At 42.8% G+C, this 26,708-nt stretch overlaps 1 protein-coding gene across 2 annotated transcripts in view; it reads right to left on the reverse strand.

Annotated features, from left to right (window-relative positions):
* The window catches only part of ARL2 (ADP ribosylation factor like GTPase 2), a 722,587-nt gene that overhangs the window by 289,465 nt on the left and 406,414 nt on the right, over positions 1-26,708 (reverse strand). The window contains exon 4 of one of the 2 annotated variants that reach the window (XM_044075687.1): positions 15,135-15,248. The exons of the other annotated variant lie outside the window; for it this stretch is intronic. Coding sequence (XP_043931622.1) covers positions 15,135-15,248 — 114 coding nt within the window. The remainder of the gene's footprint in view (positions 1-15,134; positions 15,249-26,708) is intronic. 2 annotated transcript variants of the gene reach the window in all.

Raw genomic sequence — 26,708 nt, forward strand, 5'->3', positions numbered from 1 at the left:
GTTCAATTTGTATCTTTTTTGACGTTCATATTCCTCTACTTTAGAAAGACTCTCACAGAATTATTTTTTTATTTTTATTATTTTACATTTGTTGACCGGTAAGTTCCGACTGGATACATGTCCATTTTCAGCGGAGGCCCGGGGAGAAAAGCTCCATCTCACATATGAATAACATTGTACAGTATATCGTGGTATAGAATGCTAACTAGATAACATACAAAATATTGTAATACAAGCTCCAATCATACAGATAATAAACGGGCTATTCATAACTTTGTATGTAATACATAGGTAACAGATAATAATTCTGATAGGCATTAAAAGACTAACAAGGTTATAGAGCATTAGAAAAAAATCATAGTTAGTCCAGTAAAAGGGAAAGTTATGGAAAAGTGAGAATTAGTGTAGGATATCCCCTGATTAACTTTGATCTAGTAATAGATGTACGGTAGTGTATAAGTAGGGTAAAAAAAAAGATAAGAAATATATGAGTGAGGAGGATGGGTGGGAGGGTAGAAATAGAAAGCATGGCATGGTGAAAAGTCATGTGTTACATATATTTCTCTTAGAGAGAGGAGAGATAAGTTCTTGACTGAGTAGTTGAGAGTTAGTCAGGGTTGGTACGTGGACATAGCCAGTGTGCCATGAGATGCTGTTTGAGACTTTTTTTTAATAGAGAGTGCGAGGTTATTTGTGTGAGGTCATCTGGAAGAGAGTTCCAGATTTTGCCCACAAAGTTAGAAAATAGAGAGTCACCGACTGAGTTATTAGGTTTGTGTGTTTGAACAAGCAGTTGTTTGAAGAGAGAAGTGGCCTGAGTTTACAATAGGTGTTGATGAGATTTTTTTAGACCAGGGGTGTTTTCAGGGTGGTCGAGGACATTATGCGTTACTATAAGTTGATTATAATGAAGTAAACTGGGAAGTTCTAGCCACCCTAGAAGTTTGAGGTTTTGGCAATGATGTGTCTGATGTTTAGATCCTGTGGTAAATCTGGTGATATAGTTATAACAGTTTGAGAGTCTACCAAGTACTGATTTATTCACATTAATTAGGATAGGTGAGGCGTACATGAAGGTAGAGGGTAGGTGTGTGCAGGCAATTTCAGACCTAGCTACTGGGGTAAGGAAAGGTTTATTTCTATATAGAGAACCAAGCTTTTTGTTAATTGTTTTGATAGTCTGATTGGCATGCATATCAAATTTGATGTTATCAACTATTACCCCCGAGTTTTGTATGGGTATCCGGTGAAATAATGGTACCATTGTTGGAAGTTATTGTGAAGGTGAAAGGAGTAGACATAAAGGTAGCGGAGAAGAGCAGTAGTTTGGTTTTATTAGGGTTCAAAATCAGACAGTTATTATAGAGCCAGTTTTCTACTATGTTGAATATTTGTTGGGTTAAGGACAGAAGATCTGCTGGTGAGGAGGCAGAGCAGATCAGAGTAGAATTGTCAGCATACTGAATACAAGTTGCATCTGGGATGGCAGAATGAAGGTTACTGATAAAGATAGAGAATCAAAAGGGTACAAGAATAGAGCCTTGTGGGACTCCAAGAGAGAGAGAGGTAACAGAGTGGTAGTTTGTCCTGCCATAGGACTGCTTGTTGTCTACCGCTCAGGTAGGACTAGAGACACTGAATAGCATTGCTATCCAGGGATAAAGTGGACAGAGTTTGGAGAAGTAGCTGGTGGTTAACCATATCAAAGGCTTTGAAGAGGTCAAGAAAAAGGACCGAGGATAGTGTGCTATTTCTGTTAACATTGATGGTACTGGTGAGGGCAGAGGTGGTGCTATGATGTGGTCTAAAGCCATGCTGTGCGTCAGCCAAGAGATTGCTCTGAATGAGGAAGTGCAGAAGTTGTTTATGAATGCACTTTTCTATAATTTTAGCCAGGGGAGATAGGATGCCTATAGGTCTATAATTTGACATTTCTGTGGAATTACCACCTTTGTGAAGGGAATAACATGGGATGTGTATTCCAGATGGCGGAAACTTTTAGTTATGTACTTACCATAACTTTAGATGTTTGGGATCCATCTCGCCTACATTCTGTACTGATGGGTTCGGAGCCGATCCTCGGCTCCGACTCGGCACGGTATGCTATAGAGCGAAGTCTCTTATTGGCTGAGCTATTCTATATCCCAGGATGCACCACCACTACTTCCCCAGATCTTGTTTGTCCGCACTCATGCACACACACAACTGTTTATATAACATTGCCAGATGTTTCAAGATGAAACGATAGTACTCGGACCGTCCGGTCTCTTCTGATCTCCAAGGCAGGGGAAGGAGGGTGGTTATTAGGAATGTGAGATGGATCCCAAACATCTAAAGTTATGGTAAGTACATAACTAAAAGATGTTATGTGATCCTATCTCACCTACATTCTGTACTGATGGGACAGCGTCCTAGCACCTGATTCCTGGGTGGCTCACTGGAAAACACTCCTGAGAACTGTGGAACCAAATGAAGCTCGCCCCGAGATGCCACATCCAATTTGTAGTGGGAAATGAAGGTGTGCGGAGAAGACCACGTCAAGCAGCACAAATGTCGCTAATGGCAAGCTTAGAATGGAATGCTATTGAAGTAGCCATAGCTCTTGTAGAGTGAGCTTTGACAGAGGTTGTAAGCTCTTTATTAGAAGAGGAATAAGCCTGACTAATACAGTCCCTGATCCACTTGGCAATAGTGACCTTTGTGACGGCTTTGCCCAATTTATTGTCCGAAAAGGACACAAACAATTGATCTGTTTTCCGTGTTTGTTGGGTCCTATCTAAATAAAAGCGCAATTGCCTGTGAACATCCAATGTGTGGAAGATGTATTCCGCTTTGTTTGAGTACTTTGGGAAGAAAACTGGAAGTTCTAATGACTGTTGCAGGCAAAAACTGGAACAAACTTTAGGGACAAAGGATGGGTTAGGCCGGAGGGATACTCTATCTTTGTGAAAAAACAGGTACGGTGGTTTGACAGATAGAGCTTGAAGCTCTGAAACCCTTCTGGCTGAAGTAATCACGACCAGAAAGGCAGTTTTCCAAGAAAGAAATTTCAAATCACAGGTTGCTGCCGGTTCGAAGGGGGAGGAGGTTAAGGCACGTAATACCACATCAAGATCCCACGAAGGAGGTCGTAAAAGCGCAGCACCTTTTATGAAGGTTTTACACAATCTGTTGCTCATCAAAGGTGGGTTTATAGATTCATGAAAATTGGAAATAGCTGCCAATTGGACCTTGATGGTAGAGACTGAAGAACCTTGGTTGAATAGGGAAGTTAGAAACTTCAGGACTTCTGACACCGGGACAGTGATGGGATCTAGACCCCGGAGTTGAGCCCAAATAGCAAATCTCTTCCATTTGCTAGTATACAATTTCCGAGTGGCAGACTTGTGGGCCGAGGAGAAGATACGTATGACTTCCGGGTCTAAAGTATGATTCCTGACTATAGTCGGAAGAGGAGGAGCCAAGCTGTTAACTTCAAAGAGTGAAGGGGCTGATGGAGTAGTCCCGACTGGTGAATTAATAGGTCCGGGATCTGATCCAGGAACCATGGACTGTCCAGTGCATACTTCAAGATAGGGAAACCATACCTGATGAGGCCAGTAAGGGGCAACTAAAATCATTTTGCTCCCTAAGTGAGTCGCCTTTTGGATCACTCTGGGAAGGAGGGGAACCGAAGGGAAGACGTATAGCAAGCCGGTGGGCCAAGGATGGGCTAAGGCGTCCATGGGAATCTCCCCCAGAGCTGGAGTGAGAGAGAAGAATTTTCTGCACTTCGCGTTCAGCAGGGTTGCGAAAAGGTCGCAACAAGGAGTTCCCCATCTTCTGAAGATCTGAGTTGCCACTGCATCGTTCAGAGACCACTCGTGAGGAGAGAGAATAGTTCTGCTTAGTCTGTCGGCTATCACGTTGGATCTCCCAGGGATATGAGTCGCTACCAGAAAACGTCTGGTCGCCACTGCCCATTCCCAAACTCTCATGGCCTCTCTGCAAAGGGGGTAGGATCTGGTCCCTCCCTGCTTGTTCAGATACCAGACTACTGACATGTTGTCGGACTGAATGGCAATTACGCCCTGAGGGAGGTAATCGTGGAGGGCTTGTAGAGATAGAAGCACCGCCCTCATTTCTAGAATGCTGATGTGAAGGAGACTCTCGTCGGAATGCCAATTGCCTTGGACTGACCTGCCCAGGTAATGCCCCCCCCCGTCTGGGAGGCGTCCGTCGTCAATGTGGCCATAGGAGGAGGTGGAACGAAGGGTCGTCCCTGATCCAGATTGGAGGACACCAGCCACCAGCGAAGGTCACGTTTGCAGGTTTCCGTGATCCGTATGAGGTGACAGAGGGAGATCCTGAAAGGACCACTGGGTCGATAGGAGCCATTGGAGAATTCTCATATGCAATCTTGCTAAGGGAACTAGGAGAACAGTGGCCGACATGGAGCCTAAAAGCTGCAGGACCATCCTGGCTGGGGCTTTGGATTTGAGAAGCAAGGCTCGGACTTCAGCCTGTATAGTCTGTATCCTTTCTGTAGGAAGATAGACCCGCATTTGGTTTGAGTCTATCTCTACTCCGATGAACCTTATGCGCTGAGATGGCAGCAACGCAGACTTTGGCCAATTGAAGGTGATTCCAAGGGAAGTGCCTAGCGATATGGTGGCTGCTAGGTTCTGCAATAGTAGACGCCTGGAGGTGGCAGTTAGGAGCCAGTCGTCCAGATACGGAAACACCTGGAATCCTAGACTCCTCAGGTGAGCAGTCACGACCACCAAACATTTGGTGAACACCCTGGGGGCTGTGGTGAGACCAAAGGGCAGTGCGCAGAACTGAAAATGACTGTCTCCCAGGCTGAAGCGCAAATGTCTCCTGGACTCCTGATCTATCAGGATGTGATAATAGGCGTCCTTGAGATCTATGGAGCACATCCAAACACCTTTCTCCAGCAGTGGGAGAATGGATTGTAAGGTGACCATTCAGAACTTGGACTTCTTGACTGATCGATTTAGGTTGCTGAGATCCAAAATGGGCTTCAAGTCCCCGGTCTTTTTTGGCACCAAAAAGAATTTTGAGTAAGTCCCTAATCCGATCTGGTCTGCGGGGACAGGTTGGATGACTCCTTTTTGAAGCAGCTTTGAGATTTCGAAGGCTGCGATTTCCCGTTGACTGGGTGGCGGGTCCGGGATTTTCCTGGACGGCTGAGGGGGGTGAGAAAAGGGGATGGCGTAACCTCCGGCGATGATTCGAAGCACCCATCGGTCCTGAGTGATACCCTCCCAGGCTTTTAGGTGCCTCGAAAAACGACCCCAGACTGGCTCCGGAGCTGCACAGTCGGGCAATCCTTCAGGGATTGTGGAAGGCTGAAGAGCCACGAAAGGACTCGCGGTCTCCAGTGTTGCGGGGGCCTCTGCCGCCTCTGGGACGGCGTTTTCCAGAAAAATTTCCCCCTCCTCTGCCTCTAGAAGGGGGATCGTCCTGCTGTGAGGGATAAGACCTGGGATTTACGGAACCACATTTTCCCTCCTCTTTTAGCCTTGGGGTAAGGCCAAAAGGGAGTGGAAAACCATGCCCCTACGGCAGTCAAAGTCTTACCTTCTTGCTCACAGCGGGTCAATGTGTCCTTTACCTTGGGTCCAAACAAAGAGGACCCATCAAAGGGAGCGTCGGCAAAGGAAGACTTAAAGGCTTCCGCAAAATGACACAGGCGGAGCCAGGCTTGCCTCCGTAGAGCAACACCCGTACCCGCCGCTCTACTCGCCCCCTCGGCTGCATACGAAATGAGCCTCATGGACGAGTTTGATATCGATGACAGAGTAGCCAACTGAGAGCCAACCGTCTGGGCCAGCTGCTAAGGTAGGTTACCCAAGAGGGTATCTGAAAGCTCCTTGACCAGATCCCTCTGAAGTCTAGTGAAGTGCGTCAAATAGTTCAGGGACCTTAAGGTAAAGGCCGCTGAACTGAGGGTGCACTTCCCGTACCGGTCCATGCTCCTAGACTCCTTATTAGGAGGATGGACAGACGTCGAAGCCTCTGCTACATCTTGTTGGGTAGCAGATGCCACCACCAGGGCATCTACAGCCACACCTTTGGTCAGAAACTCCTTCTCTGGGGGTGCTGATAAGAATTTATTTGGGCGAGCCGGCACTGGTTCCACAGAGTCTGGATGCTCCCACGCCCTTCGACAGATCAAATCTAGGAGCTCGTCGAAGGGCGGAGACACCCAGGAGGCGGAGGGCTGAGCCCCGAAGGCCTTGAGGAACACCGACTCGTCAGCGGAAGGGGGTTTGGAATGCCAGCCGCCTCGTTGTTTGAGGGCTTCCAAGATGTCTGCAAAGGAGACATCATCCGAGGACGACTTAAGGGACCCCTCCGCATCATCAAGATCGGTGTCCAACGTGAGAGACTCATTGGGGGAGTCAACGTGCTTCCTCTTGCACAGTCTTTTCCTTGGGGGTTCCTCCGAAGAAGCTTCAGAGGGACCTCCAGGAGGGGGGGAACCCCACTGGGGGTGACCTCAGGCCCCGGGGCTCCGCTGTCTAGTGACAGGGGGACTACAAAAGACCCAGTCTCTGTGTGTAGGGAAGGTGCCGGTGAGACCGTGGAGGTAGCCAAAGAAGATTTGGCCAAAGCACTCCTCATGGCCCTGAAGGCCGGACCGCCAGAGTCCTGGGAAGGTCCAACCCCGGGGCCACAACAGTAGACGGCACCCCCGCAGCTGACGCACAGAGAGGAAGGCTTGGAACCGAAAACATCGGTCCCGAAGCGTCACCCCCGGGGCCGACCGAGGAGGTCCGTGTACCGAACTCCGATCCGAAAGCCGGGGTTGGAGTAAGGGTCGGAGCCGACCCGAAAACCTCCATCAGCTCCACCAGCACCGGCTCCAACGGTGCCGAGGCTGTTGGAGGAGGAACCAGAACTACAGGGTGGGCCATCGGCTCCGAAGCCGATTGGGCTGGAGATGAAACTAATTTCTGGAATACAGGAGACTGAAACAGCCTTTGGAGCACCCTGTCGATGTCCGAATCCGACATCTTGGAAGATCGGGAGGAGACCGACCGGGTCCGAGCAGACTTCTCCATCGGCTCCGAAGGACTGGGGGACCGGCTCCGAATAGACTCGATCAATATCGGTGCCGAGGGAGATTCCATAGCAATTTCCCTCAGTGCCAAAGAGGGCTTCGGCGCCGAAGGGGAAGAGCCTGAGCCGGCAACCCTCATCGGCTCCAAAATCAGTGGAGCCGATGAAGGTGACCCGCCTCTCGAAGCCCCAGCCATCGGCTCCGAAACCAGAGGGGTCGAGGCTGGAGGCATCGAGGCAGACCGTTCCGCCCTCGGCTCTGAAGTCCATGGAGCCGATGGAGAAGCCTGCCTAGATTTCTTAGTGGTCAGTTCCGATGGGCTGGTCGGAGCCGACGATTTCTTTTTCTTAGCTGGAGAGGAAGAGGAAGATAAGGCCTCTTCGAACGAGGGTTTGATAAGCCCTTTTAAGATCAATTTATTTTTCCTTTCTTGGAGGACCCGAGAGGAAAAAGCGTGACACACGCTGCAAGACTCCTGAAGGTGTTTGGCGCCTAAACAGTACACGCATAAGGAGTGATCGTCCGTGATGGACATTTTGTAGTTGCATCTTGTACATTTTTTAAATCCTGAGGGTCTATGCTCCTTAGACATAATGCTTGTAGACACTATTCACTTTGTCAGAGAAAAAACACTATGGAACTCAGTACCAATGGTTTACACAACAAAAAATTCCTTTTTTTTTTTTTTTTTTTTTTTTTAAACAAGAGAGGCGAAAGCCCAAGAAACAATTTACACGAATGGCAAACACACCAACAGGAGGGCCAAGAACCCTCTAACTGAAACAGGTACTTGACCTCTCCGAAACAACAAGAAGACTCACTAAAGAACGAGGGGAAGGCCCCTCTAACTTAAACGGAAACCTTTCCCTGTCCAGTCACAAAATTTTACCACAAAATTTCCACAAAAACACAATTATACACAACGATAGCTGTTAAAACAGCTTTTGGGTTAAGATTAAAGAAATTCCTGACAGAAAAAACTCTCAGAAAAAAGCACTTAGCTCAGCCAAGTTCGAGACCACGTCCTAGCTTGTAAGCAGCAAACGAGATCTGGGGAAGTAGTGGTGGTGCATCCTGGGATATAGAATAGCTCAGCCAATAAGAGACTTCGCTCTATAGCATAGCGTGCCGAGTCGGAGCCGAGGATCGGCTCCGAACCCATCAGTACAGAATGTAGGCGAGATAGGATCACATAACATCAGTTTTTTCAGTAATGAAAAATATTTCTAATACCTCTACGAGATCTCTTGTTTCAGACTCCCTAAGTTTAGCAACAGCCCTTTCTACTTTCTGTTGCCTGAGTCATCGTACTAAAAGTTTTTGTGCTCTAGTGTTAGTATCAAAAAACAGTTGCATAATAGCAATCTTTCTAAATCTGTGTATATTATCGAGATAATCCCTTATTTTTTGTCTAGCATTCTGCAGCTGATCCTCTTCTTGTTCTGTGAGATTCTCCCTATTCTGCAATACTTTAACATTTGTCAGTCCCTCTAAATAATTCTTGCTACTTCATCATAGCTCCTTTTGTTTTATTTCCACCCTGTTTTTAAACTCCACCTTAATTTTATCCCACTCCCTAGCTATATTTTCAGAAGTTTCTGTCCCTCTCTAACAGCTCCTGAATAATCTCTACTACCCATTCCTTAAATTCCTCTCTTTTCAGCAGATAGGTGGGAAAGCGCCAATGTATCATTTTCATTTCATCACCCTGTGCCTTTATTTTAGCCATTATTGGCACATGCTCTGAAATAGTTATTGGGTGAGTATCAAGACCTTCAATTAACCACACATGTTCCTGTGAAATGTAAATTCTGTCTAGCCTTGCCCAATTTTTACATCTTGAGGAATAATATGTAAATTCACTCTGAACTCCTATTACTGAATTCTCATCTTTAATGCCAAATATATTCATAAATTTCTTCAAAAATCTACCCTCCTTTATTATATTTTCCCTTCTGGGTCCCCCAGACACATATTCATTGCTGCAAATCAAATTCCAGTCCCCACCTATAAGTAATATTCCTTGCTGAAAACTGATTTCTCCCAGAATTTTCTTAAGTTCTATTACAGCAGTTTTAGGTGGAATGTAAATATATGCCAGTGTAATCCTCTTCCCTTGCCAGTACCCCCTTAGCACTACAAATCTGCCATTACTATATTTTTATCCTCTTTCTGTCACTATTGGAGCTTCTCTTGCAATTAATATAAATACTCCTCTTTTCCCATGTCCCAGGAATTCAGCTGAATAACCATCCTGAAAATCTTTATCATATTCACATGTTCAGTTCCAAGTGTGTCTCCTGTAACACAGCTACTTGCACTCTACATTTTTTAATATAGTTCACTATCTATTCTTTCTTTTTTCATATTTACCTGTAAGACCATTTACATTTAAATACATTACTGAGAGCATCATTGTATTAAAAAGTTATTATTTCACCTTTTATATATAACACCTTTTTTATTAAATGTCGAGTTCCAGCTTTTGTGTTACAGTTGTTTCTTACATATCCATTTGAGCCTATGTCACATCTTATAAAGCTTATTTTATTTTATTGAAAGCCCTCAAAAAATAAACACCCCATACCCCCTAAAACATATAAACTTATAACTAACACACAAAACTATGTACACATGCAAATATTGAAGTTTTACCCGCTTAATAGGAATAAAAGCCCCAAACTGACAGCCACACTCCGAGACTTGAGTTAACCTAAAAGAAAGGTTATCCACGATGCAGCCTGTGCTTCTAAGTGCTGATTGGTTTTGTCTTATTGTTATTGCTCTCCCAGCTGGGAAAACCCCTGAATGCTTTCAGAGAACATTAACTACCTTGGAAAAGTCCCTGAATGCTTTCAGAAAACATTATCTACCTTGGGCAAACCCAAAACATTTTCAGAGAACATTATGTCCTAGCCAATTTCTTTTTCTTACTTTTCCTCAGCCAATCACTCTCCAACAGACGATAGCCAGTTTCTTTTTATCAGATTGTTTCCCTGGAAACATGAAGACCAGCTGCAGAATTGTTAATGAACATACATGTATTTGCCAGAAAAAAGCCTCTTAATATAAAGAGTTCCTTTTATTTTACTTGCTCTCTCTTAAAACTTGTTACTAAATAAATCTAAAGTCTTTAATCCGGTCATTCCCCCATGCAAGAATGAGAAAAAGCACATTAATTCACATTATTTTTTCTTTTATCATGTTTTTTAACCAGGCTTTTTTGTACATTGCAGTGCCTAAATTTTATAAAATTGAACAAGAAGAGAGAAAGGAGGAAAAAAAGAAACAAAAGAACAGCAGCACCTGTTGCAATCCCCATTACAATTAAAAAAAATAACTGAAAAAATTACTTTATAGCAAGAAAACCACTTGAAACAAAATTAGTACTATATAAGAAAAATATCTTTACTTACAGTTAACTCTCCTCCTCCTCCTTCACTCCCCAAAACACTTTTCTGAACATTAATGATATGAAGTAGGGCATATGTTTTAGAGTCTTCCACAAGTCCAACAAATTCTGAAAAAGTCTAATAGTTCCATATTTTCTTGTTCTGTCATATTTCACAAATATAAGTATCATATTTTAATCCTATATTAAAGTACCCAGTTTTATTTCTGTTCATCTCCAAAATCCTGTCTGCTTCGTTTCCAATGTACTCTCCATTCGTCTAGTCAACTCTCGTGCTCCCTTCATTCTCTCCATTTTCCATGGAAAAATTTGAAAAGATTTCACACGTACAGTCCCCTCTGTGATCTTTATTACCAGAAGAACAAGAAGCAGAATCTTCTTCTGTTTCACAGCTTACTTTTTTTGGACAAACTTTTGTATTTCCTCCTTAGCATGTGCTTCATCAAAAAAAAGATTTTATCCCTCCAGAGAAGAATACCTTGAAGACAGCTGGGTGCAGCAGTTTGAAACTCACAGCTTCATCTTGACATTCCCTGAACAGTAGAATAAATGTGCTTCTCTTCTGTCTGGTGTACAATGAGTAATTCTCTACAAACACTATGCTGCCTCCCACTTTTAGCACTTTGTCTTTCTGCCACAGTTTTGTCAGAATCAACTCCTTCTGCTGGTAGGATTGCATCTTTACTATTAATGGTCTAGTTTGTTTTCTTATAGCCAGGTTTGGAGCATATACACGATAATCTCCTTTCAACAAGCAACTCCTGCTCTGGAATACTAGTCCAGTTGCTTATTTTCACACTGGGAGAGCTAGAAATAAGCTGTTACTGAATTAACAGCCATCTTGGAAGTCTCTATAGATACATAATATATATATTTGACAAACCTGTCCAGGACTGCCTGCTGAGCCTCTGAATTAAGCTTAGAGCCATGGTTGGAAACAACTGTTTTTTTTTTTTTTTGTGCAGCAAGTTAATATTGCAATAGTCCACCTTTTCAATACTGCAGCAGTTTACCAGACCTCTTGAGGTCAGGGATTGTGAATCCAGTTATATGGAGGCAGACTCAAAAACATGTTCAAAAACACAGATCACTGGAGGTACTGTTGTGGATTTCAGTCACTCGAGTTCCAAGAGACCCAGATGCCTCTTGGGGGACATCGATTATTCTCTGGAGACAACCATGAAATCCTGCTTGCATTATGTTCTTCGTGTTACTTTTGACACAATGAAGAAGTGAAGAGAACAGATTGGAGTCCAATATGCCATATCCTTCTCTTTCAACCTGGAGACTGAGGTGTCAAGAAGGGGAAAGTTTCATTCACATAGGTGGAGGAGTTATTCTGAAGGCTGGTCAGATTTTGGCTTAATCCTATGCTGGTCAGCTGCATGCAAAACTTGTACAACTGAAAGAGGCAGAAACCTGGTCCAACACCAGTAAGGTAGTCATCTGGGCTTTTGGCAATATCCCTCTTAATGGAACAGGAAGTAACTCATGCTGGCAGTAATGAGGAAGAGTGGAAAACTGCAAAGCAAGTGAACCCATATTTGACTCCTCTATGAGGATAGTAGGCATGTCTTGAGGGGGGAAAGTCCATTTAATAATGCAATATGTGACTGTGAAGGTCATGCACCTGTCAGAAGCTTGTAAACCAGCATCTGGCTTGGTGGTCTAAATCACTTTTCTCAATTCTGGGCTATTTGCATTAGCTAATGTCCCAGTGTATGCCTCTGAAGGGATCAGAACACAAGGGGATGTAGAATTTACAGGCTGTGGAACTTGAGGAGTATAAACAAACACTTCTCCAGGAAAGGTATCCTAAGGTTTCTGCAGTACTGATGGATCACTAAGTCCTCAATCACTGCCCTCTGGTTCCTAAACATATTTTTTGGACATTTCCTCTTTCTACACCATTTTTTCACTGGACAGAATGCTTTCTTCTAACAAATTACATAGGGTTATTCCCCCCACCTCCAGATGTGGCCTCTGTGTCTGGGCCACTGCCATTTGTTTCTTGAATCTGCAGAAGGCCTTGACATTACAAACCCTACTGTGGAGGCTGTTCTTACTGGAAGTAGTGGATTGTTTGTAGGTGGAGATACCATTCTTATCTCTTAGACAAAAGACATACTACAGATGAAGATCTTTTGCTGGAATTTGTCTGCTGCAGGCACAACTACTTGCTGATTTTCCAAGGTTCTGATAGACCTTGGAACATAGCAACCAAATAAGTCCAAATTCAAAAAACAAAGATAAGCAATAAAATGCACAAATTTCAACAATAATATAAAGACTAAAGAAAATTTATTACAAAGAGACACTTATCACTTTGAAGATCACCAGGAATAATTGATATGCAGATGGGAATGGTGATAAATCACCTCTTGCAGGGAAAATAAATAAAAAGAACTAAAGATGTCTACTCTCTATTTTTCAGGTGAAGTTCAGCTGATTTTTCAAGCTAGTGTAAGAGACCAGTGCCATACTAGAACGTCCAAAAAGTTTGGAAATCAGATCAGAAGATGGACGTCCCTCTGTGGCTAATTCACTCCTAACAAGGAGCAACTACAGATTTTGCACCTCTTCAGTGGCCCTGGTTCAATAACTTAAATGGCAACATTCATTACTACATAAGCACTTATTCATTTGTAGAGAAATTTGATTTCTACAAATAGTTCCAGGGATACAGGTCTGATGGCAAGATCAGGTTAACAGGAAGACAGGGTGGGCAGCTTAACCTTAACTTTATTAATGTGCTTAAAAGGACAAAATACAATGAAAAAACATATAGTATTTCACTTCTAAAGTTCTTAATCCTAAGTACTATACAGGTAAATAAATCAATTATATGAATAAAGGTAATGGACTGGATTCAATAAACCCGTCATGTCCGCATCGTGGTGCAATGTGCACATGATAGAGCACAGTTCTGTATTCAGTAAACAGCTCTTCACAAGTGTAGAGCCATGCAAACCAGGTTAACAATCGGGCATGCTAATTAGTGCATAAGCAGCTGAATTATATGCTAATCAACGAATCCAAGACAGCAAAGCTATTTAGCAAGCTATAAAGAAATCACGTACCTTCTGTGCAGCCATATGCCCTGTATTCCAAAACCTTTCTGAAATACAGCCACAGAAACTATACAGGAAAGAAAGACCGTTATGGGTGGCTGCTGCTCTTGCTCATGTGTATGTGCAACAGGCTCAAATCTATGCTGCTGCTAGAACTCAGGCAAGAAGAGTATTTAGACCCATTTAACTTTTTGTGGTCTGTATGAAGTGGAAATAGCTACAGACACATTAAAGGAACTCTGTAACTGTGATGCCTTCACCTAAGACCAAGGGAAAACTGAGGGGAACCCATATCTGTGGAGACAGGGTATCTGTAGCACTTATAGTTTTAGCTACAGGAACCTTTCCGAGACCTACAGGGGGCATTCTGGGGGGTGTCACAGGCATTACCATCCAGGATTCTACACCAATTACTGAATGCTATGCTACAGCATGCCAGTGACTACATATTTTTTCCCATACCACCAAAGACAGAACTAGAACTATGCAGGAGTTCTATTCCATAGCACACTTCCCTGATGTCTTGGGTGCAACAGACTGCACCCGCATTGAGATCAAATCACCAACCGTGAAACAGGGAAGGGTCTACATCAACAGAAAGGGGTTCTACTCCCTTAATTGCCAGGTTGTGTGTAATGCTAGGGGAATCATACTGAATGCATGTGCTGGTAACCCTGGCAGTTACCACAACTCCCATATCTGGCACACCTCAAAGCTCTAATAGAGGTTCTTCAGGGGTGATGTCCCACAGGGCCACTTAGTGGGGGATGCACGGTATAGACTGGAACCACAGCTGATGATACCCATTACAAATGCACACCCACCCACACAGGAACGCTATAATGAGACACACGTTCAATCAAGAAACATCAGAGCATGAGTTTGGGGTGCTGAAGTCAGTTTAGGTGTTTAGATACATCGGGGGGGGGGGGTGGACCTGCAATACAATCCCACAGCTTGTGCCAAAATTCTTACAGACTCTGCAATAATACACAATATCGTCCTGCAAAAACAGCTGTAGCAGGAACACCAAAGGATAGTAGCACACATTCTACCACCACTGGCAGGGTCACCACATCTACATGCAGGTGAGGGATCAGAGGGAGGAACTCCCAGCTGCTGTGGATGCATGCAGATGCAGGTGTGCACAATATGCCCTTGCCAAGAGGCAACAGATAGCGCACATACAGATCGCCTAAGGTGTACAGCTTTCATCCTAAGCACATAGAGTACAACTGATGCCAGCCAATACTCACAACCTTTACTTTCACATGTAATGGCCATGTACTGTTAACTTCAGACAGACAGCCCTGAATGACAACAGCTGTAACTGCAAGACTGTTAAGGTAAGTGTGGAACCTGTAATAGAAAAATAAATGTTTAAGAACATATATGAATGGCAGATACCTGCATAACTGTAATTGTAAATGTACCTAAACAGTATGTGTGTGAGCTGTCCAGCAATGCCATTAATATCTGACATGACTGACATCTGCAATATATACTTATGCAGCTTACCAAATAACCTACCCCATGCAACTAAAATAGCCACTATAGAAAATATAGTCCAAAGTCTACTTACCCCTACATTCTCATAAGTGGAGCAATAAGCACGACTGAAAACAGTCTCCTCACCTTCAAGTTCACTAGCTACATGGTTACCTTTACATAGCGTAGATTCAATCCTCTGAGCAATCTGAAGATGCAAATGAGGTGTGAACTTGTTAGAATTGCTGAATACCAAACTTCTGACTTTGTACAGCAGATGTAAAAATAGTGTAGTCTCTACATTACTGTTAGGTGCTAATGGCTTTCAACTGGGAATGATTAGTCTGACTGAAGCAAAACACGGTAATTCACAGACACCCTCCCCTGAACTGGGCGTGTCAGTCAGGACACTTACAGAGTGTGGAACTAACTGCAGTGAGCTTTTAAACAAAACCAAATATACCACATGTATATTTCTTTGGCATAATAGCAGTTTACTGCCTTTGCTGAAAAACTATTGTTCACTGCCATATATTTGCATCACACCTTAAAAAGAAAAATGAAAGGATATGCACTAGAAACTGCATGTCTGACAGTAAAGCAGAGATAAGGGAAGAATTCCTAGAATACAAAGAGAAGACAGAGCCGCAGTTTTGCAAACATATTCATAAATATTGCATAATCACTCATTCCACTAAATACGTTATCTATACTTGTACATGTGAGAATGTCCACCTTTATGAACTGTTTAATGCTGGATATGAAATCTGACTTGCCTGTATGCACATTATTTAACTATGATTGCAAAGCTGTGTCTGTGGCAAAGAGAGACAACCCACTACAACTGTATTGTGCAAATGTAATAGTCTGATGGTTAAAATCCAGAACCGCATAACTGTTTAACCTTTGGGGTTTTTTTTGTTTTTTTTTGGGGGGGGGGGTTGACTTTACCATGCGTGTAGTGTGTGGTGTCGTGCAAATATGGTTAACTGCTTAAGGAAAAAGTGAAAACTGTAATTTCAATCACTGTACAAAGCACAAGCACACTTATTGGCATCATGTGGTGGTCAGCAACATGGAAGGTAATGATTGAAGAAATTCTACCTGTTAGCCGACTGTCTCTATGGCACAAGGTGTAAATATGGTGAGCTATAAAGAGAGAACAGAGGTAAAGCATGGCTGGAGTACCACAATAGATATGGCTAGTAGGGGGGGGGGTCAAAATAAGTACTTACACAACTAATGTGTGTTCGCTATTGGCTTTTTCATGTGTGCATTTCCTACCTGAGTGCAAACACAGTACACTGTTTAAACAAAAAAGTGAAAATTTTAATTTGGTGCATCTCCCTCCCTCACAAACGGGATCAGCGAAGATGCACAGCCATCAGCACTCTGGCCAGTACTAAGTGGAGAAAATACATCTGCTGCCTAGCTTTCCATCTAGCATGGTCAGAACACACGTGAGCCAGGATTCAAATCCAGCAGACTCTACATTTTAGTAAGGGTGTCACACTACCACTGTTCCCAAAACTTTGATTATATAGTACATACCAATAGCTATGTATAGTAGATTGATGAACAGAAAAGTATCATTACTGCCTGCATACACATACTTTTGGAGATAACATAGCTCATTAATGACTAGCGTATGAACTCCTGTTGATTATAGCTGGTTTAGCATGGCTATGTTATAAAAAATGCAGCAGTTGCACATCTCTAATGGACACAACAGTTTATTGATAATCATCTACACCCCTCTCATAATCCAATTATAGCTGTAAAACAGAATGCATTTTGAGATATGTATCAAACTTCAAACTCTAAAGTCATGAAAGTCTATCCATTTCCAATAAATTGTCAGACAGTCTTGCATCACACCTGAGAATGCATGAGGCACGACTTTTTAATGTCACACACAAAGCACATACAGGACTAACTGAAGTATAGCACCAGTCACTCTTTAAGCTGTATATCTTTAATGACCATGGTTGACAAATGCTTCTTCTGTGGCAATGATGAATAATCACCTGTGTGGAAATGTATGCATTCTCTTTTACATACGTTTGAATCCCACCTTGTAAAAATGACTTTTAACAGTGTGTGAGTCCAACAAAATATGTGCCAAGTCATCCCACTGATCCCATTAAAGTCAAAGCTTAAAAGCCAAGCCATTGAGCATTTCAGTGTTGACCACTGGATAAAGTGTGACCAGGTATAGCGTCACACATGCCTAAGACCATTGCCAAGTTTCACATCATCACTGCTGTTTCGTAAACTCTTCCTCTTTGTTTGGTAATGTTTTTCTTTGCTTACCAATCACACAAATGCAAATGGCATAGTTGTCTGTGTTTGTGCACTGGTCGTAAAACAGGAGATCACAATTTGGTGGGAAACCACTGCTACTGCTGTAGGAGTTAATTTGCAGATATGGCAAGCGATGGGAATGATGATGCCAAATTCTGGGCACAGAAGTGGGTCCAAAATCTTTGCTGCATTCCTTGTCAAGTGCTAAAGCTGAAGGCTGTTGCAGGGGGGCTATACTGTGTCTCAGTACAAGGCTGAGGGTTGGAACAGCCTAGCCAAGGCTGTCTGTAGTGCGACTGGTGTGCCACACACATTGGGAAGCAAGATAGGCAACACTACAGTGACCTTAACAGGCGCAAGCAGGCATAACTCAACCAGTGGCTAGATGAGGTTAGAACTGCTAACACCCCCAGTTGTATAAGCTTACAGCTCAAGCAACTTGAAATGCTAAGGCATGGTGTAAATATCCAAGAGTGGTATGCATAATTTTATCTCTCATTCTCTATTTTACAATGAAAGAGGAAATTGCGGTGAACAGGGAGGCAAATACAGAGAGATTGGAGAGACTTAGAGAGGCAAGGGGTATATAAGCAGCACAACTGACCCTGAACTGTATTAATTACTGTGATTCCATAGATCAGTAGCAACTTTGGCATGCATATCTTAACTGTAAAAGCAGACTTGCTTGCTTCCTCCTGTAGCTGTTGTCGATCGTATTAGGTGTAGTAGTGTGTTCAGATTATGTGGGCTCAATACCCACAACTAACCCATAGATTCACATTTTAAGTATTAATTCTGCAGATGAAATACAGCAATATTGGTTTTAATGCTGTCTTGTTAACTTACTTTGTAGTATCTCTGAAAGCATCTATGGAATACATGTGTATTCCAAGGATTACTTGTAACAATTCCCAATCATTTTTGGGAATGTAAAAGCTCTATAGCTAGGATAACAATAAATGGCTATTTATTGTAATAAAGAATGAATGTGACATATCATGGTTCTAATTATCTTTTCTTTTTTGTCTAACCCTACTCCATATCTCTCCTCTCAATTTTTTTTAGTATTTTTTTTTTTTGGGGGGGGGGGTGTTACCTGGAATCACACTGTTCTGATGTCATACTTTTCTGCCAACAAAACAAATGCATTTCAACATAGGAAAGTAGACCAACCCACTGTGGCTTGACCTGCCAAGCTTCCAATGAATGCCGCACCAACATCCAGTACCGCTGAGACGCAACTGGGCAGTACTGCCTCCACAACCCCTGCCCTACCTGATCCATTCTTGTCAGGTATCAGTGTCCTGGTTGGTAGTGCAGTGGCATCCTCCAGGAGTACTGGTGGAGGTGGAGATTATATCACCTGACAGGAACTGCCAGGGATGATGTGACATTTAATAGAGAATAGCCTTGGTCCCTGCATCAGCCAGGTGGAGAAGGTGTGCCTAAAAATCGAAAAAAGACTAGCACATCAAGCAGTATCACAGACAATGGAGGAAAGGAACAGTGATGACAGTTCTGAGGTGAGGATCAGATTTTTCACTGTTCTCACACTTGATGGGCATGCAACCCCACACTCGATGGGCATGTACCTCCAATGTCCTATACCCATCCCAATCACAGTATCCCCCAACATTTTTGTGTCTATCACCATCCCTGTGTCTTTCTTATATGTCTTTTTTGTCTGCACCTGCTTCCTCATCTTCCCTACATATCTGACCCTCACATTCCTCTTTTTTTTTTCCCCAAAAAGGGCACCTGTAACAAGAAAAAAATGTCCAATACATAGCTCTCCACTTTCTATACATGTCTTCTAGACACACTTGCTTTGGTACAATTGGCTATAAAACACCACTGCATTGCTGTCACCCATCCATGTTGTGGTGTCAGTCCATATTCATCAAATTATGTCTACCTGTGTACATTACTGTGGTGAAGAACTGGGTACCTATGGCTCTCTCCCAATCGTGTCCTGTAAATACCTGTATTGCTTCCTCTTTGTTCTTCCCTTTGCTTGTCTCCCCATTTCACCACTTTCCTATCAAAACCATTTTCACATGGTTAATCTAGTCAAAAAATAGAATCACACACGACCAGAAATGGCCCATAAAAAAGCTTTCACTTTTTATCCTTTGCATTTGCATGGAGATTGGCATTGCACACATATGCCAAGTGGCAGTGGATGCCTGTTCATGTCCTATGGCAAAACCTGGTAAGTTTTTGTCATCGGCCGTACCTGCCCAGTTATCTTCAATGAAATACTGCTTAAACTTGCTGGACTAGAAGAACACAGAGTTAAAGGAGAGTAAAGGCAATACTTTGAAATACGTACTCTGACAGTTCTGTACACTGCTGGATGTAACAAAGTGTAACCTATGTGAAGTGTTAAAATAAAGCACTCGACTAAAGATTGTTTTTGCCCAAAGCATCAAGGGTTCAATTCCAGATGCATCTTGAATTATTTTTTGGTGTGTTATTATATATCTATATGTTTAATCAACCACATCTTAACATTTGTCAGAGTTATGAGTTCTCACAGAGATGTACTGAATACTGGTCAAACAAATATTTCAAGTGACATCCATCCCCACAACTATGACATACTTATACAACTCTGTTTGGCTAGTCATAACCTGTTGTCCCTCACCTAACCCTTCTTTACCCCTATATCAGTCACTTCATGCTGAAGAGCATGGCAAGTTAATAATGAAAACACACCAAAAACAAGTTCAGGATATCTGGCCGTACACAAATAGCATATCTGCTAAGTCATACTAATCATTTCAAAAGATGTACTATCCAGTGTCATTTGTAGCTAGCTGTATACACAATTAATTTGTGATTTGCAGTGAGGCCTGCAAAATAGCTACTGATTGTAGAAGTGTGCTAAGGTGGGCATTACTAATACAATTTGGGGAAGACACATACTTTAGTGTAGTCACTGACAGTCACATTTGCAGCCCTGAACACATTTACTTAGTTAATGACATCCTGATACCATTTGTAAAGACAGAATCATCTGGATTTGAACCCTGGTTCACCTGTGCTCTGATTAGGAGCTCACTGCTCTTGCACCCTATGTCACAAAGAAAGCTAGGCTACAGGTGTATTTTCCACACTCAGTACTGTCCAGAGTACTGTCGCCCGCACACTGCCACTGAGCCTGTTTGCACAAAGGAAGCCAAACTACATTAAATTTCTCAGTGTTTTCCTTAAGCAGAGAACCATGTTTGCGGAGCTCTGAACGTTGCACAAACAGGGAAGGCAAGGCCAACCATTATTTATGTAATAAAACTTTGCCCCCAACATTTCAAAGATAGACTACATTTATCACCACTATAGGTTGGCCACCGTGGTGCAGCAGTTAACGTTGTCGCCTCACAGCAACAGGTTCTCCAGTTCATTTCTCAGCTGGGGTGTCTTCTGTGCAGAGTATGCATGTCCTCCCTGCAGTCACGTAGATTTTGTTTTCCTTCCACATTCAAAAGACATGCAGTAGGTGGACTGAACACTCTAAATTGGCAGTAGGTGAGTGTGTGTGCGAGTAAATGGTGTGAATGAACTACCACTGCAGGGCTTGCCACCTAATGGTGTAATAAACCTTGGCTCGAGATGATTGTCACTGCTGAAGTGACACTCTAACCCCATGTGCAAAATGGGAAAAGGGGTTGGCAATGGATGGATTTCAAAGATAGACTACAGTATACAGTATGCACATCATACTAGCTGTGAGCAATTTCTCCCATAACATATCTTGCAAGCCTGGCACATGAAACAGAGAGATGTATTATGTAGTTAACTCCAATCAGGTTAGTTACTGTATGCCCCTATTTGCACACAGCTTGGCAATAAGCAACAGAGGACACTACTATTTCACAAGCCCAAGTTGAATTCATGAAAGTCAAAACCACACATGCGCTAATACTTTGCCATCATCCATCCAAATCAGCATTTTGGCGATGTGCTTTGTTAAGAGGTGCATAGCACGTCTCACTCCAGTTACTGGAATGTAATCCTCCAATACATGGAAATGCATTCATAAACACAAAGAGAAGGGCAGTGACTTGTACTTGACTATACATATACTTTCTGATATTCATGTATGGCCTGCAGCAATGCACTTGCAAATGATACATCGCTACTTGGGCCATTATCAGACTCCAAAATTACATGGCCTAACTGCATTGTTACATCTGGTATGGGTTTACAGTGGAAATGGAAACTGGTCATGCATGATCATATCCCATTAATAGTTAGTAACTTGTACTAATGTGGATCCGAAGAGACACAACTCCATCGCTGTGTTCCCTAAATGTGTGTCTCTCATCTACACAACATCCTGAAAAACAGGTATGTCTCTCTCACGTCTGCAATATGCATTCATGACAATGACATCTTATTTGATCTAGATTGCCAGGATGTATTTATAACTACTTTTGCAAATCTCATTCACACAATCATGTCGCAAATCATGGCTTTGCACCCAAGTCTCATAACAGCATATTACCTGCAATGCTATGATAATGTCATCCTCTATGAAGTGCACTCTGACACTGTTAGTCAAACTTCTGCAGTGGCACTAGAGTTAAGTACTGTGCTCTCTAGCTTGTGTAACGAGATAGGTGCGGGTTCTAATCTCACAGCAGTCAACTTGTGTGTGTGTGTGTGTGTGTGTGTGTGTGTGTGTGTGTGTGTGTGTGTGTGTGTGTGTGTGTGTGTGTGTGTGTGTGTGTGTCTTCCTTCTGCTATCAGTCTGGAGAAAATTTTACACAGGGATACAAGTCCACAGCAATGTCAGACACTCCGCCCAACATTATCTTCAGCATACACTAATACCATCCTCTATAAAGTGCACTTTGACAGAGTGCAAGTCAGACTTCTGCAGTGGTGCTAGTCTTATGTTGTATGGAACCCAGCTTGAACACCTGGACAGGTATAGTGTTTCAAACCTGACCCTAGTCAAATGGTGTGTGTCTGGGTTGCTGGTATATTACGGTTATTGTATGATGTTTTCAATCTACTCTCATTTGACTGCCACTCACGAGAACCTTTTACACAGACCCCAAATCCAACACCTCCTTTTTTCCAGCTGTCCACATCAAGAACAGTTGCATAAAATCTTACCATAGCAGTAGACGTCCTTCTGTTCACTGTTGCAGTATTCTTTACTAAAGGGATTTCCTGCCAAGGGTAGCCCAAAGCCTTACATACATTGTACATCACGCATATGCTCCTCACTCATGGCATAGGGCATAAAGGTGACATATGAATGTACATATCTCAGAACTGAATAGTCCCAGGAGAAGCAACAGTCCTAGGAAGCAGGAGGAAAAAGAGTAGAACAGAAAGAGGAGAAGGGAGGAAGTGAATACTTTAATAGTGAAGAGAAGGACAGCTACTGTTTTGGTATGATTTTACACAACTGTACTATGTGTTTCCATATCACTGTTGCAGTAGTCTTTACTACAGGGAGAGTACAAAAGCTCAAAAGGAAACTTGGAAAGAGTAAGGCCCAGAACCACCCTCAAGAATCCCATGCAGGACAGCTCTGGCAAAGCCATCTCTTGCTCTGGAAACAACATCCAGTTTGTAATGCTTTGTAAAGTTATGGACAGAGGTCCAAGTAGCAGCCTCACAGATGGAACTGGCATCCAATCTTTTGAAAAAATGACAAGAGAAAGCCATGACCCTGGCAGAATGAGCCTTTACAGAGGCAGAAAGACTTTTCCCATGAAAGGAGTAACAAAAAGAAATGGCCTTTAGAGATCCATGAAGAAATATTTGCTTAGAAATAGCCAAAACTAGAGATCTGAGATGAAAGGAAATAAAAAAAAACTGCTCAGACTTGCAAATGGCCTTAGTCTTATCTAAGTAATATCTGAGCTGTCTATACAAATCCAAAGTGTGAAGAACCTTCTCACTAACAGACTACAGAGTAGGAAAAAAGGAGGGCAAATTAATAGACCGATTAAGAGACAATTTATTAACCACCTTGGGCATACAAGAAGGATTAATACAAAGAGACACTCTGTCCCTATTAGCAACCAAAAAGGGAGGAACGTCCATAAGAATCTGGAGTTCAGACACTCATTTAGCTGAAGTAAGGGCTAAAATAACAGTCTTCCATGTACAATGCTATAAGGAAGGTGAAGCAGCAAGCTCAAAAGGAGCCAGAGTCAATTTTTCAAGCACAAAGTTAAGGTCCCATGAAGGTAGAATATAGTTCCTGGGAGGCCAGATATGAAGGACACCTTTATGAAATTGCTTGACCTCAAACCTAAAGGCCAGAGGAGGAGTTAATGGCAAACAAGCAGAAATAGCTGAAAGGTAAACTTTAACAGAAGAATATGCTAACTCAGCATGGTACAATTCACACAAATAACAGAGAACCAGAGGGATTGCGACAGAGATTTGATCCTGGTTACAAACAAGGCAACAAAAAGAAAATCTCTTCCACAAGGACATTTCCTGGCCTCCTGCAGAACTCTAAGCATGTCTTCAGAAAAAAAAAGGTTCCTAAAAGGGATCAAAACCCTATCACCCACAATATCAGTTGAAGAGTAGACAAGTGAGGATGGAAGAGAGACCTCATGTCTTGTGCGAGTAGATCCACCCTGTGAGGTAACATGTCATGACTGCCCTTAGCAAGGGTGCAGAAGAGGAGGAAATCGATGCTGTCTAGGCCAGTAGGGAGTCACCAGCATGATTTTGGGGTAGTCTTGTTCTACCTTGAACAGAACTCTTGGAATCAGAGGAAGTGGAAGGAAGGAAGGTGTACAGAAACATCCCATTCCAAAAAAAAAAGAGGGGCCGTTCACCTTCCAAGCCAGAAGACTTGGAACTCTGGTGCAAAAAAGAGGAAACTGGCTGTTCAAAGGGGAGGCAAAAAGATCTACCAACGGAGTACCCCACTGATGGACAATGTCCAGAAACAGAGGCATCCATTCATTAACCTGTGTTTTGGACCTGCTCAAAAGAATCTGCCACTATATTTTGCTCTGAAGAAAATGCATACAGTCTGAATAGTAACTGATACTGGAGAGCTAGATTTTTATATTTTTAACTTGAAGAGCTATCCTGCAAGGAAGGTAGGAACATGTCCTCCTTTGCTTGCTGATGTACCACATCACTGTGGTATTGTCTGTAAAGATTATGAGATCCCCTGAAAGAAAAAGGGAACTAAAGTCTGAAAGGTAAAAAGGGGTGCTCTCATCTCCTTGATATTGACGTGGTCTGACCTTTGATGAGGGAACCACAGACCCAGAACCGAAAGAGGATCCCCATCCTGTGTCTGGGGCATTAGAGAAAAATTCCTGAGAGGACACAGGGGGTGAAAAGAAAGCCCCAAGCTGACAGTCAGCTGATGAATCCACCACTGAAGCTCAAGTTTGAGGCATGGAAGAAGAAGGACTAGAAAATCTAGAGGATGACAGCACTGGAGCCACACTGACTTTAGCAACCACTGTAGTTTACGCATATAAAGCCTGGCTAGAGATAGCATAGGAATGGTGAAAGCCATGAATTCTGGTGCCCTTAGAAACACCTTGGCTGTAAGTGAAACCAGAGGAAAAACGGACTGAAAAAGGTATGCAGAGAAATAGCCTGAGCCTGCAACTGAGAAACATATGATTCTGAAAAGGAACCAGGACTGATTTCTGGAAGTTTATTGTAAACCCCAGAGACAAACAGTAAAGAGGAGATGCCAAAGTAAGATCTTGGGGGAAGGAAGCCTGAATGAGTAGGTTGTCCAGATAAGGAAAGATTTGAACCCCTCTCATTAAACAAAAAAAATCACAGGAGCAAGGCATTTGGTGAAAACCCTTAGGGCAGTAGAAAGTACAAAGGGCAAAGCAGAGAACTGAAAATGCACAGAAAAAAAAAAATCAGACAAACCAAAAACTTCCTGAAAAGGGAATGAATTGGGATGTGAAAATAAGCATCCTTGAGATCCAGGGAGCTCAGGAAAGTCTGGGGAAAAAGAAGGTCTGAAGGGATAACATCCAAAAGGAAGGGATCTTCAGAAAGGTGTTAGGTTGAGATAAGTCCAGAATGGGTCTGCAGGTGCCTTCCTTCCTGTGAACTAGAAACTTTCTGTAATAAACCCCCTTCCCCTCCTGGGAAGAGGGCACAGCTTGAATGGTGCCTTGTGCCAAGAGGCCCTGTAGTTCTGGGAAGAATGGAAGCTGTTCATGAGAACGTTGAGGGAAGAAGAAAAGACAAGAAGAAACCCTAATGAAGCACTTATCTGAAACATGGCTCCATAACCAGCACAGAAGGACCGTTCAGACCAATGATCAATGATGGTATTTGGACTGGCGACAAACACGTTCTGAGTTATGCACGTCCGTACGTCACCTTTATGCCTTATGTCATGAGCGGAGAGCATGTGGATGATGTACGATGTCTATAAAATCCTAAGACTTTGGTATACTGGCCAGACTTTGTGCTACCCTTGGCAGGGAATCCCTTTAGTAAAGAATATTGCAAAAGTGGTATGGAAGGGGACATTATCCTTTCTGCACTAGACTAAGGATGTCATCATCTCAAACATGCATACACATATCATGAAACAGAGGCCCTCCCTGACCCTCTAAAAGCCATCTCCATACCACTGGAAATGTGATTACTCATTCACTCATAGGATGGTGCCCATGCCCATATGAACAAAGGCAGTCTGTAACAAAATCAAACACATACACACATACCGATACTATCTTCCTTCACCTAGGGATAGCATTCAGTTTGAATGGAATAATAATGGCTAGGCTTGTATGGCCATTAGCCTAGTCATCTCCTATGTTGTCACCCACATGTGCTATGTGACTATGTGGTGGTACTGTAGAACAGTGAATTCCAGTACTGTACTGATGCCTGTGGAGTTGCCATCTGGTTACATGTTCCTTTCATAACATGTGGTAGTAATATGGCTCCTGAGGACTAAGGCATGTGTTCTGATAGTGCAGTATATCCACAATTAACACAGTTCTCATTCAACCATCACAGTGACAGCTGCAGTATGGCACAGGTGGGCATGTGTTTACCTAGCATCTGGAAATGTTATCAATATTACAACACAGTGAATACTTGGGCACATGCTCCTGGGTTCATCAGCATGTTGTAATGCTGTTATATACACATAACAAATGTAAAATAAAATAAAAATGTATAAGTTACAATGACATACTCCCTCAATTCCACAAGTTAATGGTTGTACCATTTCAAAAGGTCCATAATTGTGCCTGTTTCATTCTGCATTTGTCCTGAAGTCCGCTGCTGTGTGTCCCTAACTAGCTGAAAGCTATGGTGATGTGTCAGTAATATTCAAGGAATTCAATTTGCAGATCTTCAGAGCATGCATGTACCC

Source organism: Protopterus annectens, chromosome 6.part1 (genome assembly GCF_019279795.1).
Source record: "Protopterus annectens isolate FY-2018-M chromosome 6.part1, PAN1.0, whole genome shotgun sequence".
NCBI lineage: Eukaryota > Metazoa > Chordata > Ceratodontiformes > Protopteridae > Protopterus > Protopterus annectens.